This window comes from Nannobrachium achirus, assembly GCF_963921795.1.
Source record: "Nannobrachium achirus genome assembly, chromosome: 3".
Taxonomy (NCBI): domain Eukaryota; kingdom Metazoa; phylum Chordata; class Actinopteri; order Myctophiformes; family Myctophidae; genus Nannobrachium; species Nannobrachium achirus.
In genome coordinates this window covers 16,966,219-16,983,213 of record NC_137812.1, presented here as the reverse complement: position 1 = coordinate 16,983,213, position 16,995 = coordinate 16,966,219, and the positions used below count along the sequence as shown (strand labels likewise).

At 39.6% G+C, this 16,995-nt stretch overlaps 1 protein-coding gene across 1 annotated transcript in view; it reads right to left on the bottom strand.

Annotated features, from left to right (window-relative positions):
• Nucleotides 1–9,304: 9,304 nt before the first annotated feature.
• The window catches only part of cplx2a (complexin 2a), a gene marked incomplete at both ends in the record, with an annotated part of 50,341 nt that continues 42,650 nt past the window's right edge, over nt 9,305–16,995 (bottom strand). Inside the window, one exon of the mRNA XM_080721689.1 lies at nt 9,305–9,499. Within this exon, the coding sequence (XP_080577815.1) occupies nt 9,305–9,499 (195 nt within the window). The remainder of the gene's footprint in view (nt 9,500–16,995) is intronic.

Genomic DNA, 16,995 nt, shown 5'->3' with positions numbered 1-16,995 from the left:
AATAAGGTTGGGAATCACTTTGCAAGTGAGTTGCAAGCCTTCTTTAGTTTATGATTTCAGCTGCTCTTTGGCTCAGCACCGAAGTCTGAGGATGTGCGTTATTGTTTTGTCCTTGAACACATCTAATTGGGCACCATAATAAGGATGTTCTTACTGTTGCAATGAACTCTCAAGATGAAGCAGTTCTGAATACCTACATTAAGTTAAAGATTCTAACAAATGCATTCATGCTCATCTCGATTGATGATGAAACCTTATGGAGTTGAACTTCCATCTCAAACACAAATGAAAACACTCATTATTTCATGTTGTTTCTTGTCTTTTGTTCACAGATGGGAAAATAATGTGTGACAAACAGCAATGACTCAAATAAAGGGGGAAAAGTGAAACAAAAGGTCAAACAAACTTGAAAATGATGTCCCACTACTTGAAGGCCGTTTTGTGGTGGCCATGCATTTGGTAGTAAATATTTTACTCATTTGAGGTTGCAAAATGTCAGTGACACAGAAAGTAACCTAGGCAAAATGTCAGATCTAATCTAAATGTTGAGCAACATTAGCTAGAGAACATTGATTTGGGAAGAGCATTTAATTGATCACTGTCATTGTGATTTCTAAACCATGGTTTGGAAAAGGTTCTTTCTGGACCCAAATCAAAATTGTTCAAATGTTGAATTGACAATTTACGGACTCTTAAGACCTTTTTAATACCTGGAAAAAGAAAACAAAAAGATGACTTCATCAGAAGTAACAAACAAACTATACTAAACTGATAACTCGAGATAACAATTGTGTAAATAGCTGATCTACAAGCTCACAACTATTGTGAGCTTGTAGATCTGCTATTTTCACAATATTTATCTCGAGTCAAACGGAATTGAATGCCTCAACTCCTACATTCCAAGTGCTTATCGGAGTGGGGGGGTCCCCAGTTCAAATATGATTATTTTGGGGGCCACGGCCTGAAAAGGTTGAGAACCACAATGGCCTAGTTAACCCCAGATCCTAAAATAACCATAAACTAATCTAATGTTAAAGAAAGTATGCAGTAGTCGAACTGTGGTTCTACAGGGAACCCCACATGAATGCTTCCTCTGTAAACAGACACTATGACGGCTCTATTTTTGACTACAGACTGTTATACAGTTCACCGTGTTAAAATGTTTTGTTTAAGAGTTGTATACTGTATATGGAAAAGCTTAAAATTACTGCCAGGTTGCTTTGATGAGTTTCTTTATTTGTTCAACTGTGCTATTTTACATTTTGTAAGGATTGGGCCTACATTTCTGGCTAAATCCTGCCACGCTGTGGCTAAACGGTAGAATTACAATCAATTCAGTTTGGTTTGTACAAGTTGTATGATAAACTCTCTCTCTGTGTGTGTGTGTGTGTGTGTGTGTGTGTGTGTGTGTGTGTGTGTGTGTGTGTGTGTGTGTGTGTGTGTGTGTGTGTGTGTGTGTGTGTGTGTGTGTGTGTGTGTGTGTGTGTGTGTGTGTGTGTGTGTGTGTGTGTGTGTGTGTGTGTGTGGCAGTATACTGATCTCATACAGTACTAAATCATTCAAGAAGCAACGCACATCTTAGGCCTAAGACACTTTTCCTTATAGTTGAGCCCTCAGTACGGTAATTACAGAAAAGGCTGGTGAGTCTCCTTTTATAAGTGTCTTTTCTTCATATCAGTAAAAAAATAAACAAAATGATATACAATGAGCAGTACACATTATCTACTGTAGGTCTAATCTATACATTTTTCAACTTAAATGAAAACTGCAACTCCTCCACTCTTATGGCTTCTGACCTGCTATGACCTTTCTGTATCTCACTTCTCTTTAATGTATTTTCCAACTGGCAACCTGCTCTTTTGTTATTCTACTGAGTTCAGTTGGTCCTTCATGGGTGCATTTCTGGGCATACTGGAGTTAACTACTCTTTTCAGCAACAACAGGAACCCTGTGCCTTTTTTTCTCATCCCATTTCATGAAGTTGAAGTCAAAAGTCTGTAACAACTTGGTGAAAGCCTTTTTTAAATGAACCCATCTTGTTTAAATGTCACTGAACAAAATGCACTGTAAAATGCACCAAAAAAGTTCAGTTCAGCTAGTCTGTGTCTCAGTTTGTTCATCCTTTCAGACTGTGATAACGATGTTGTCTTTGTTTTTTAATTGCCTTCTTGTCTCTAACAACCAGTTCAAGTTGTCGCTGCTTGATCCTCGTTCATTTTTTTCTGCTCCATTTGGCAAAATGTTCTCTGTTCTTTCTTGCAGCCTCACATGTCAAGAAGAATGGTACTGTACTTGATTGATTATTTTATTAGACGAAAATGGAGAACAGTACAAGTATAGTCAATACAATTGAAATGTAGTAGAGTACAGGTATAGGTACAGTTAAACACCCTGCCTAAAAGGAACATCCCAAATAAGACCTTTTACGGTATTTTTTTTATGTTGGAGGCCCTCTGTATTTAATTCATGGACATAATAAATAGCAAGCAAAGAAAATAATATCACATAATGTCATAAAAACACTATATGTACAGGATAGGGGAAACAAGGGGGTGATTACTGTGTCATTAACTACACTGACACATGCCTGGAGATGCAGCCAGATATGGCTCATCTGCTTTCACTGTTAAACCAACTGTTTTGACCTCGAAGTTTGCATGAATCTTCCTCATTTCTGTTACATATTTGGCGTCCAGTACTTTCCTTCTTTATGCCCCATTTGATAGTAGGAACAGCAGAGAGATCTGTGGACTCGTATTGCATTTACAACACTTTCAACTGATGATTCCTTGCATTTAACAACTCTGTGAAAGTACTGTTACACGTCCAACTCTGTGTATGTTCCATGTTTTACACTCAGCCTGATCTTTGGTCACATCCTGTAGATCATCCAATCTTTTAGCTGTACATTGCCATCTCATTTTATGTAGTTTTGCACCTCCTATCTGCAAATTTTATGATTTTTGGATTTCACTTGAAATGGGTACGATAGGGCAGGCTATGCTGCACATGGTCAGTCTGTCTGCAAGATCGTTCTGCCCCTCATTTTGCCAAAAATGTCATGTGACTAGAAATAGCTGATAGGTTTTAATATTAAACACACATTTTCTTTTTCATTTTCCCAATAAAGTGATTTTTGCAGATAGGAGGTTTTGCGCTTTGGCCATTATTAGCTGTCAGGGGCTCAGGGAGTTCACATTCGCCTGTTTCTGATGCTGTGTCTGAGTCAACAGTTGTGTTGATGGAAGAAAACATGTTGGTGCTTGCTTGGATGTGTAGGCGTTGAGGCATTGCATTTAGTTTGACTTGGTTCCACAGATATATTGTGAAAATAGCTGATCCACAAGTCCACAACGCCTTGTGTCGCGAGGTGTTGTGAGCATGTAGATCAGCTATTTTCCCTTTCTTTCCCGCACAGTTCTTTCTCATAACATTTCACAATTTGACCTATATTTGTTGATTCCTTTAACCCATTTAGGCCTAAAACTATTGAATGCTTTAACCAGTGAAAAATAGCAGATATACAAGCTCACAGCGCGGCACCGAGTGCCGCGCTGCGAGCTTGTAGATCTGCTATTTTTGAAAAAGTCATGAAAATGTGTGCAAATCTTTGAATATATGTATTTTCAAAGCGAACGGTTGTAACTCAAATTTTGCTTCTGGGTGGTCCCTGGAACTAAATATTTTGAGATGGGGGTCCGTGGCCAAACATCCATGGCCAAACATGAAAAAGTTTGAGAACCACTGACATAGTAGTCTCTCAAGAACAGACTAACTGAGCTCCAGTTAAGTGAAAAGGACCTTTTCTTTGACGATGGCTGGCCAGATTGTTGACATACAAACATCGGTTTTTCAAAAAATCCTAGAAGGATTCAAAAGACACTTATAGAATCTGGTCAAAATTCTAATTTTCAAGATTTTTCAAAAATAGCAGATCTACAAGCTCGCAGCGCGGCACTCGGTGCCGCGCTGTGAGCTTGTATATCTGCTATTTTTCAATAGTTAAAGCATAAAATAATGATACACAAAATGTGTACCCGTTCTAAATGGGTTAAAAACAATTGTCACTTTAGAAATGTGCAAATATCCACTTGTGTTGGTTTGTTTACCGTTGAGTGAGAAAACAATGTTGCGCATTAAAGCTAATGTGCAATGGTCCCCCAAAATAATATGGGGACCCCCCTGTAATAGATGACAGGCTATCCGGAGAGAGTATGGCCAAAAGCAAAAATGTTATCTCCAATGGCAACCAGAGAGTCAGATTCCTTGTGAGAATGTCCATGTTTCTGAACAGAAATGCGTTTTTCTTTTTGTCAGGGGCTCTCTGGTTAAATGCCATTCTGACTACGCCTGTACCTTCCTCTCATGGTACACCAACACCCCCCAGAAAATGTCAAAACTAGACTCCAGACTGCCTAGAAGTAAATTAGTTAGATTAATACTCAAGCCTAATCCCAGAGCCGACATCCTTCCCAGCACACTTTGGCAGCCTGAAATGGCTTTAGAGAGCAGATGAGAGAGTGACCCAAATCAAGCTGTTCAGGGTGCATACAGCATACTGTAGGATTTTGAATAATGTAGCTGGGAAGTATCCCAGTAATTATTTAAAGAAAGGTCAGTGATGTTCACAACCACGCCACAGGCGGGGAGATCCACTCGCCTTCTGGCTCCTGTCAGATTTAAGAGAAAATGTACATCCACGCACACATGCAACTGTGGCATAGAATAGGTTACCTGTAAGGGGTGGCGGGGGTTCTGGCAGATCTAGCAGCTCACAGCTTGTAGATCTGCTATTTTTGGGTAATAGATTTGGTGAGGATTGAAAAAGAGCAACTCGGGTCTATTTTACTAAGGTATAGAGGGTCTAAAGGGTTAAGCTGAAGTCAAGTGCCATTGATGAATTCCAAATAGTATCAAAGTATTCTGAGGCACGCTTGGACTTGCAGCAGCACCCACTTTGAGAAACCCTACTGTACTAGTGGTTCTCAAACCTTTTTATATCAAGGACCCCTTAAATTAATCATATGTACTTGGCCATGGACCCCCATCACCAGAAAATAGTTTGTGCCCGGGATCCGAATTTAAGAAATAAAATAATATTCAAATCTTACAAAAATAAAGGTTTAACATATTTATTTATTTATTGTTTAGAAAATGGTAGATCTACAAGCTTGTAAGCTTATAAGCTTGTAGATGTATCTGTACTCTATAGGATTAAAGTGGTTAAACTGATTTCAAGTTTATATCAACTCATTTACTATAGCTGGGGAACCACTCTCAGTGACCCCTTTGGGGCCATGGACCCCACTTTGACTGTCCAGTCAATGTCTAGTACAATGTCTAGAATTAAGAAACAGTGCCCCCTGCTGTTTTTTCCTGAGATCTGAATCTGTCTTCAAAAAAAGAGTACCGGTATGTACATGCATACTGTATATTGTTGTATTATGTCTTAGTAACAAACAGAGACAGCCAACTAAGACTTAAGTTGGCTATGTTTCGTGTATGTGAACTTATTTTTCTTATACATTTTCTCAGTTTAAATGTCAGAACCTTTTACTTAAAGGTATACAGTAGAAATGCACATGTACAGTACAAGTCCTGTATTCAAAAGTGTAACTAACTATTGGCATCAAAATACACTTTACTTAAGGGGGAAAACTCATACACATCATTAACATAATTAATGATGAATTAATGATGAACTCATACATTAATTCATCATGAATTTATCATGAACTCCTCATTAATTCCTGGTCCTCACCATATTTACCACAAGTGTAATATATCGTTAAATGTGTTGTAATTAGTAAAATCACTTTAATGTTGCATCAGGTAAAGATGGGGCTGATTTTGATTACCCAGTGGTTCTCAACCTTTTCAGGCCGCGACCCCCCGAATAATCTTTTTTTAAATTTTAACTGCTTACTGACATTTTCCTTCATAACAAGAATCTCTAGCCTTCATAAAAGGGAAAACGTGCCTCCCTTTTATTGGAACTGACTTACTGTACTCAATAGGCAGATCAGGCAGTAATTTTAAATAGAGATGAGAAAACTGTGTGTGTGTGTGTGTGTGTGTGTGTGTGTGTGTGTGTGTGTGTGTGTGTGTGTGTGTGTGTGTGTGTGTGTGTGTGTGTGTGTGTGTGTGTGTGTGTGTGTGTGTGTGTGTGTGTGTGTGTGTGTGTGTGTGTGTGTGTGTGTGTGTGTGTGTGTGTGTGTGTGTGTAACTTCGGCCCTATAGGAAGCGAGTATGAGAAATCCAGAAAATGACCGGGTTTCATTTTCTGATTTCTCGTACTCACTCCCTATAGGCTGAATTCCAGACTGACACCGTGGAGGAAAGTGTGAGTGAATCCATGTTATCAGTCTGGATCAGGGATGGGCAACTTTGATGATGGTGAGGGCCACTATAGTTCCACCTTCACTCCAGAGGGCCACATTGCATATTGCTAAGTGCTACTTTGTCACTTTCTAGTATCTCATACAAAATAAGCAATAATAGCAGATCTACAAGCTCAAAACGCGTCACACTGCGACGCTTTTTGAGCTTGTAGATCTGCTATTTTTGCTTCTTTTGAATTGGAAACATGAATAATTTTTGCTATTTTTTAAATGGAATCCTGAAAAGTACAATTGTATTTAATTTCAAATGCTTTTAGTTATACTCATTTTAACTTTATTAACCTATGGATACGAAAAAAAGACTAACATTTTAGTACTACTATACTAGTCATTAAGCTACTAAGATAGACTGAAGTAATTAAAACGTTTGCATGTTTGGAATTGTAACAGCTGAAACCAATAATATATCAGTTTACTGATATTAACCTGCGGGCCGCATTAAGTGAAGGTGGGGGCCGCATGTGGCCTCCGGGCCGCCAGTTGCCCATGTATGGTCTGGCTAATGCCAGGCTACCTCTATCTCTCTCCCTCTGCACATCTGCTGAGACGAAGAAGATCAGACCGTGTCATAAAAAGAGATCACGACGCGGTGCTGTTTGTGAACAAGTTTTAAAGATTTTATTGAATCTCAGGCAGAAACATACAACATGGTCCTTTATTGCTTAATGGCATTCCATTCTGCTTTGCCAGGCCGGCACGTTCTCTCACTCAGTCCGACAATGAGTAGAACAGAATCACGTCTTTTTTCCCCTTTCTTTCTTTACTGAGTTATGCTTTCATTTTGTATTACTCCCGTCGTACGACGGTGTCGCGGCTTCCGGGAAAATGGCCAATCTACAGTAGTTCACAACACGTTGCAAAACAACGGCGTGTTGTTGTGAGGTTGTAATGATCGGCCGTGTTGGAATGCACAGCGACACCGGCGAACAACAAAAGTACGCATCAGGCTTTATGGGAAAACACCAATGAAAGATAAATTGCAAGTGTTTATTTTACATATTATCTCAGGGGGGGAGCAAAAAATATTGTTCTCTCTCTCTTTCTGGTCAATACTGCTTTACTTGAATGTGTAAAAATGATTGTTAACATGTTTTCACTGGTTAAGAGTATTCAGAGAATACACTTAAAACTCTTTACAGTTTTAAGTATATTCTGATGGTGGTGCCAGCTATAAAGAGAGAGAGTTCCGTCACATTTTGATCTCGCCGCAAAGCGGACTCCTATGGGCTGTTAGTTCCAAACGTTGGAACTTCCTCATTGAGCATCTATGTGCTAGTGACGTAACTCTCTCTTCAACGGGTCTGGGTGGTGCGCGTACAGTACACAGCACACCATTGAATTTTCGGTTCTTTAAAGCTGTAGGTTTGTGGCTGTATGAAACAAGACCTGTTAATTTAAATCAGTCATTCCTCATCCCCCAAAAAACAACAACGGAAAAAAAAACCCACAAACCTGTAAATGAAAATTCCTGAATGCAATATACACATTGTCATTATTGTTATTGTTGACTCGCTTTTGTCGTTGGATCGACAGGATAAGTGAAACCACATTCAAAAATCAAGACTTTATTGCCTTTTATATATATATTTTTTGTTTGCGTGACAAAGACGTGATAAAGGAGAAAGGGGGAAGATCTCGTATACATTTTCTTTTTTACACAATACACCTGACCAGACAAATGTCATGCAAAGACAGTAAGAGACACAGATAACAGGGGGATAGCCTAAATGTCTTATAGAAAAATCCTTGAAACACACTTTTTACCACAGATAAGTGATGTTGGACGTGATGACGATGATGGTTGTGTCGTGACGATGGGGGGGTATCGGGGGGGCCGGGGGAAACGTACGGAGAGAATGCATTATAACACTAACTACAGTATGTGTGTGCAAAAAGTTTTGACATAAATCTCGGACGTGGAAGAACAACGAAAACACAACATATAGCCTTAGTAGTACACTGATAAGAGTCTTCAAATTTCCTTTTTAAAATATGGCTTGTCGAGTTATTCTCTCATTTTATATTCACTATTTTTATAGACAGACACACAGTTAGTTATGATTATTTCGTTATTTTTAATATGATTATTTTGTCCACCGGCGAGCCTTTTATGTTATTTTTTTCGTATATACTTTGTTTTATTTACAAATAAATTTGGTGAAAAGCACGGTGTGGACAGGAAGATCTTTTTTTTTTTTTTACGGTGCTGCTAAACTTCTCTGCACACCCACCGCAGAGAGGAAGAACAAGTAAAGTTACTCTAAAACTTGTCAAACTAGAAGGATTAAACAATCTAGCATTAATTGTGTCTTCAACATCAGCCGAGCTAACTCTCATCCGGCCATAGCGGCCTTTTACACCTTTCGTCTATGGCTGCAATTCACATTGGTGTCTCAAATCCTGGCTCAAAAATGTTTCCCGCCAATGTGACAAAATACTAAAATACCCCTGAATCAATTTCTTTCCACCACCCATCCCCTTCTACTTGTCGTCAGAAAACAACGGCTCCCACAAAAAATCCAAAGCTTTGTCATTTCGGATGGGAAAAAACAACAACAACAACAACAACAACAAACAAACAAAACAAGCCCACAACCGTTTCGATTTGAGCCAGCATTGTGAATCTCTTAAGCCAGTGGTTCTCAAAAGTGGATTCCAGGAACTCTGTGGGTTCCTTCAGGGAGTCCTAAATTGACCCATACAAGTCTGTAACTCTGACAGTGTACAAACGGAACCAAATGAACCCGTTAGGGTTCATTTGGTTCCATTTGTCCGCTGTCAGAGTTAAGGGGAGACCTTGGAAATCCGAAGGTTTGAGAAACACTGTCTTATAAGCCCCTCTCTCTCTAAAAAGGTTAGCTTAGCTAAGATGCCGTCGTCGGGGTGTCTATAGCGTGGAGTGTCTACTTCTTCAGCATGTCCTGCAGGGGTCCGGGCAGGTACTTCATCACCGTGTCCATGATGCTCTCCTCCTCCTCCTCCTCGTCGCCGCAGCCCGCTGGCACCAACTTCTTGGGCCGGGTGAGGCTGCCCTCCGCCGGCTGGTCCATGGCGGCGGCGGCCTCCGCCTCGGCCACCTCGCGCTTCTTGATGCCATACTGAGGAGACATGGGAGAAGACGTTGTACTGGTGTTTTACTGAACACATTAACACAGTGCTTCTTGATGCCATACTGAGGAGACATGGAAGAAGACGTTGTACTGGTGTTTTACTGAACACATTAACACAGTGCTTCTTGATGCCATACTGAGGAGACATGGAAGAAGACGTTGTACTGGTGTTTTACTGAACACATTAACACAGTGCTTCTTCATGCCATACTGAGGAGACATGGAAGAAGACGTTGTACTGGTGTTTTACTGAACCCATTAACACAGAGCTTCTTGATGCCATACTGAGGAGACATGGAAGAAGACGTTAATATACTGGTGTTTTACTGAACCCATTAACACATTGCTTCTTGATGCCATACTGAGGAGACATGGAAGAAGACGTTGTACCGGTGTTTTAACTGAACACATTAACACAGTGCTTCTTGATGCCATACTGAGGAGACATGGAAGAAGACGTTGTACCAGTGTTTTACTGAACCCATTAACACAGTGCTTCTTCATGCCATACTGAGGAGAAATGGAAGAGAAGTTAATATACCAGTGTTTTACTGAACACATTAACACAGTGCTTCTTGATGCCATACTGAGGAGACATGGAAGAAGACGTTAATATACCGGTGTTTTAACTGAACCCATTAACACAGTGCTTCTTTATGCCATACTAAGGAGAAATGGAAGAGACATTATACCAGTGTTTTACTGAACCCATTAAAGGGGCCACACAATGCTTTAAAATATATATTTTTTTTTATAAATATTGGTCCATAATATGGTTTTATACAGGTTTTAGCCTAAACAATCACTCGGATATTGAAATGTCATGTTCTGTCTTTCTCTAATTCCAAGCCGTTTCAGATGCAATATCAAAATGCCAAATGATACGGAGAAAATTAGTATGATACCATGGCACCATGCTAAGCTTCTCTGTATCGTTCCAATTTTAGCATGGCACCATGCTAATCTTCCCTGTATTGTTCCAATTTTAGCACCACTTCTAGGTCATCCCCAGCTAAATGATGGATACGGTAAACAAATGGACCCTTGATAGATATTTAACTCTTGGGAGTGTAAAATGAAACCATTTCATTATTGAATTTTTACCCTCTCAAATTATTGTTAAACATCTGCATTACTCAATTTACAAGAAGTGTACACAATTAGAGAATGTAGAACATGATCAACGTTTACCTTGTATCTCTCCTATGGCACCAACATCAATACAGCATGGAATTGTGGACAATATCTTTATCCAACAATAACAAAATATTCCAAGTCTTGGGTCTGAGAGAGCTGTCTGAGAGATGCTATATGATCAGTGGTTTTTCTTCCATGTCAAGGACCCCCAGAATGACATGTATTTGGCTGCCGAACTCCATCTCAAAATGTTTTGTTCCAGGGACCCCCAGAAGCAAAGATCTGAGTTTAAAATGGTCCCTCAGTCTAAAAGAATATAATATTATTCAGAGATTTCAAGATCTTTCAAAAATATTGAACACTGCGACACGTTGTGAGCTTGTAGATGTGCTATTCTTGCTTTTTTTCCCCCTAATGAAAGCCTATAGAAGTAATGTGTTTTACGTTTTATTATGATGACTTAACAAAGTAGAAATCAAATAAACAGCAGATTTTATGAGTAAAGAAAGTGAAATGTGTTTTATGTATTGCATTACAGTTGTAGAGAAACAGTCCAGTAAGACTATATAGCCTGTTCTACGCTTAACAACATTTGTAGAGATTAGATGGAGCAAATAGGTTAAGGCTTCTTGACACAATTCACTCATAGCTGGGAGAAAGTAGCTTTTAAGAAGCTTGGTTCTATAATTATCCTTGTAAAACAAGAAGTGACATTTGTGAAAGGATCTAAGGTTAAATTGCAAAGCGGTAACAACTACGGAATTATAACTAGACCTACAGTTGTGGCTTTTTAATTAAGGATTCAAGAAATACGCTTGTTCACATGACATTTTGAAATCAGATTTTTTTTAGACAGATGTGAAAGTTACACTTTCTTTAAGACTCTTCTGGTCTGGTAGTATTATTCTGTCAAACTTTCACTGCAGCTACAATGGTGACAGAACCCAACAGATTAACACCCCCCACACACACCACACATCTAACCCTTCTCTATTTTCCTTGCAATAATACATAAGACGACATTGTCCCAGTAAAATCGGGGCACAGCAGAAGCGCTAAAAGGCTATTTGAGGACGCTTGGAGCAATGGCGTCAAACCTTAGGGATTTAGCTCAAGAGTGTGTGTGCGTGCCTGCCTGCCTGCCTGCCTGCCTGAGTGTGCGTGTGTGTGTGTGTGTTGATAGCTTCTAATTAATCTGTCCTTCTGTACCCCAGAGCCATAGCTTCCTGTTGACATGTTTTGAGCAGTCTTTCTTTCTTTCTTTCTTTCTTTCTTCTATTCCATTTACTGAAAAGTAATGTTTTTAGTTTTCCTTTTACATACTAGGCTTTCATCCGTCAGCACCGCTATACAACATAGCCTTATAACCCTATTGGTCATAGCTCTCAAGCAGAAAAACCTCATATCTCCATATTTGAACTTTTTGTGTCTTATTTCTTCATAAACTAATGCCCTTCTTGACCATACTTACAGCATCACACAAAAGCATCAGATCGGCATGCTCGAAACGAGGCGCAAAGCGACGCGTTTTGAGCTTGTCAATCTGCTTCTTTTGCTTTTTTTTACTGTAACGGAATGAATTATTGAATTATTACCGTCAAAATAATGCTTATCTGGTGGAAAACGAAATCTTTGATAACATCTTCTAAACCAAATGCCAACTCTCCAGTAACACATCCTAGCGTTTGTTTGTTTTGTATTGTTGGAGCAGATGGAGGGGGATATACGATGATGACAGGAGGAGCGCTTGTAGTAACGAACGCTTGGGGAGCATCCTCGTGGGCCAACCTTCCAGAGGCATCAATTGGGTATGGCGCGCGTGCAAGACACCAGTCATGTTGCCATACCTTAGCTTTTGCTGAACTGACGCCACTGCAACCTTCTAGGAAAAGGGGTGGAGGCTTGATAATTCCGGGCTACACCTATACTCTCTCTCTCTCTCTCTCTCTCTCTCCGATACTTAAGTATACTGTATATACTTAAGTACTCAACTTAAGTACAATTTGGAGGATTTGTACTTTACTTGAATATTGCCAATTTTCAATACTTTTACTTCTACTCTACATCTCGGATCCAATGTACTTATTTATTTGAAAAACCTTATAAGTAACTTGTATACTAGTTACTTTGTAGAATGATTATTATTACAAAACGTACATTAAACATTTGGTTTAATGAGTATTTCTACTTTTCGTAGTTTAAATACATTTTGATGGCAATACATTTGTACTTTTACTCAAATATATTTTGAATTCTAGACTTTTACTTGTAACAGAGTATTTCCTTATTGCAGTATTGACACTTTTACTTACAGTAAAACATTTTAGTACTCATTCCACCACTGTCTCTCCCTCCGCAGTGAGCTTACATAACATAACAACCATGCTACAGTCATGCAACCTCGAGGGCCAGTGCTGTCCCAATTTATAGGTGTACCGTTTTTCTCTTCATCTTGCCATGTGCCATTACATCCAGCACATGTAACTCTCTCTCCACCCTTTCAGAAGGAGGAGTACAGACAGTACATCTCGAGGACGGGCGGCGGTTTATGTAATGTGCTGCATTTCTGTCACACAGTACGTTCAGTTCAGTTGACGGGATAAGCAGTGTGGTAATAATGCTTATCACTGCCTTTTTGTTTGTACACTAATGCCGTCCATTTTGTTTGTACAAAAAAAAAACATAGTTCGAGTACCTCATACGCCTGTGCAGTTCATTGGAGTGACCTGTTAAAAAGGTAAGGCGGGAGTGTGGAAGTGCAGAAGGAACGCTGCCACTCAAAGTGACTACTGGCCAATCACAGTGCGTCTTTTCCGGGACTTAAATTCAATTCAAAAGGAGCTAAATTGTCATGAGGAAATATTTCAGAATTCCGGAAACTTGCCATCCCTCAAATGCCCAGAGCCGGAGGAGGTGTCTACCTTTTTATGTCTACGGTAGTTGGTTGTTGTTAGGCTACTCTAGTGCCTGCCATTTTGTTTGTAGGCTACACTAGTGCCTGCCTGCCATTATGTTCAAAGACATAGAAAGGTAGACGCCTCCTCCAGCTCTGGGGGATTACAGAAGGGGACGTTCGGTAGGCCAATCAGATGCAGGACTCCCTCTTTCCCAGAGGCACTTGCTTTAGCAATGTAAATGTTTGTCTCCTCATGCCAATAAAGCTCCTTTTAATTGAATGTAAGTACCGGAAAAGACACGCTGTGAGGTCAGTAGTCACTTTGAGTGGTAGCGTGCCGTCCACACTTCCGTACTTCCGCCAATGAACTGCAGCGGCAGATGAAGTATCTAGCTTTTTATATCTATGATTTTGTTTGTAGGCTACACTAGTGCCTGCCATTTTGTTTGTACACTGCCGACCATTTTGTTTGCGTGTTCCACATTTTGTCTCTCCAATCTCGCCGTCGGGCGAAAACCTCATATGGAAAAGTATAACCTGTGTTCCACTGGAGCCAATCTAGTTATGATTTAGACACAAGCTAAATAATGCTGTTATTTAATAATGCAATAACGTTAAAGGGATATTACACTTTCAAAAAAACTTTTAGGTCTAATCAGGCTTGTATGAACACCCTGAACAGTTTTTAATTTGCTTCATTCAGTATTTAGATATTTGATGTAAATGTTACCAGCTCCAACACGCCCAGGCCCTCTCCACATACACACCCATTGTAACTTCAAACTCCATTTTAACCATGATAGATTCATTAAAAACACACATTATTTTTTCTGGTGACTCATAATACCCTCCTAATACGTGAGCAGACCGTGTTTTTTCAATAACCTTTTTCTTTTATTTTTAATAATTCTTTGGGAAAATGGAAAACATTAAATACAATAATATTTTATTGAAAATAAATGAAAAAAGTTATTGAAAAAACACGGTCTGCTCACGTATTAGGAGGGTATTATGAGTCACCAGAAAAAATAATGTGTGTTTTTAATGAATCTATCATGGTTAAAATGGAGTTTGAAGTTACAATGGGTGTGTATGTGGAGAGGGCCTGGGCGTGTTGGAGCTGGTAACATTTACATCAAATATCTAAATACTGAATGAAGCAAATTAAAAACTGTTCAGGGTGTTCATACAAGCCTGATTAGACCTAAAAGTTTTTTTGAAAGTGTAATATCCCTTTAACACCTTCTAAGCCTGGCCGTACTCCCTCGGACTTCCTACTGGGTCCCATCAGCCACACGTCTATTCCCGGACTTTTGATATAAATTATAATAATAAAAAAAAAAAACATCGGAAATTCTTCTCTGTGTCTTTTTGGAGCTATCTGAAAGGGTTAATATGCTCTGACAGTCATTTTCTGGTGCTGGGTGTGATACTCCTAATATCCAGCAGGCCACGCCGTTGACTCACATTCTGAATGGATGGCTGGCCAGGAGGAGCCTCATCCTCTCCCCAGTGTTGAAACTGAACAAGAAGCTCAAACAAGATGGCTGGTCTTTGTCTCTGTTCGTGGATCGCGGTTTCAATCACGTTCGGGCGCCGCTTCTCTATCGCTCCTTTCCCTGCTTCGCCGCACGTAAACGAATGGAATTGATCTCCCCTCCGCCTCGCCAAAGTAAGATCGCCGACCTCTGCAGGATGAATATGTACGCTGTGTCGAGCACTCCATTACGTGTTGTTATCATGTGGGCTTTGTTTTTTTAAAACATGTTTGTAAATAAATGGCTTATTTCTTCGGCGCTACCTCTGTTCAGAGGGTTCTGCCGCGGCTTGCAACGTGTTAATGCTTTTCATCGGTACCATATTTATAAAAAAAAAACACATACAGACTTAACCACTTTCAACAGGGCACGTCATTATAGATGAAAAAATTGTTCCAAAGTAATCTAAATAGCAGATCTACAGTACAAGCTCCAAACATGTTGTATCATGATGGAGCTATTTTAGCTCCTTTTGAACACAAAGTAGAACATTCATTTATGAAAAAGAAAACCTCTGAAATATAGAGATACAAGGTATCTATAGCCTAGGTTATTTCCATCTCCTTAATGACAGTGTAAAACGTCAGTGTTTTTCTTGTCCTGCCAGCGTCCTTTAAGGCTTTAATGTTGACAGACTTGACACCTATTAATAACAGCGGCAACAACAACAACAACGTCTGTTTCAAAAATGTTCCTCTTCAGAAGAACTACATTTTGAAGCTTTTTAATGAGGAGTGATCTGTACCCAATCTTGTGGAAAGCTATAGTCGCAAGGACTTGTTGTTTTAGATGTTTTTTGTACCGTACATAACATTATAATGTTCTTCTTTTGATCATAAGACCCAATTACTGAATGTCAAGTCTCCAGGTTTTCTTCAGAATATGCACAACACTGATTTACTATATGACACTATGGCACATTTACAGTGAGTGGTTCTCAAGGTTTTTTATCTTCAATGTCCCTCATAACTTTACTAAATGGAACCAAACTGACCTATTAGTACACTTGCGGAGTCACAGACCTGTAATTGTCCATTTGGACCACCTTCAAGCAACCCCGAAGGTCCCTCAACCCACTTTGAGGACCATAGTACTATAGTAGTATACTGTACATGTACAGGTCTATGTAGGTCTATATCTGTGTTTCTGGTTATATTTGTATTGTCCATGACAAAAATAGAATGTCCACCACAAGCCAGAATGACGATGAACCCTGAAATCAAATGACAGATGCGGGATAATGCACATGACTTTGGAGTTACAGTAGGCCTACTCCTGTAATTGTGTACATTTTATGATGGTAGTTTGTTCAATGCTCCTCAGGCATGTAGCCAGTGGAAGGTTTTGTCACAATTGAAACGTTGCTTCTTCATTGGGCAGTCTACGCGGGTAATTTGTTTATTGTTCGCTGTGCTGTATTTTACCTTCACATCTGATAAAAAGAATCTTTTAAATCTAAACTCAGCACAAAAAGAAAGGAAACTTGACTTTGGTCCATTATAGCTCCCCTTTAATAATACCAATTTGTATTGTGCTTTATATAATTTTTATCGTTAATTTGCACCTTTACAACGAGCTACAGCTTGTAAGCAGCAGGCATTGAGGGATGAGCTACACAGCCAAACGTGTGGGTAGCACCGACCAATGTTTTGCCAAAATGGCTTGCAATATACTGTTCTGCTGGCATTTACTGACACGGACACTGACACTGAACTTATCAAAGTGTAAAAATGGCCAAAATGAGTTGTTTGTTCTTTTCCTTATTACTGTGGGAGAGCGCAATCATTCAATGCACCAAGCAACAAAGGTAAACACCAAAAGAAGGATATTGCAGGCCTGCCAGGCCATTTTGACCATTTTTGGAGGGGCGCTACCCACACGTTTGGCTGTGTTCGATAACAATGATATCAAAC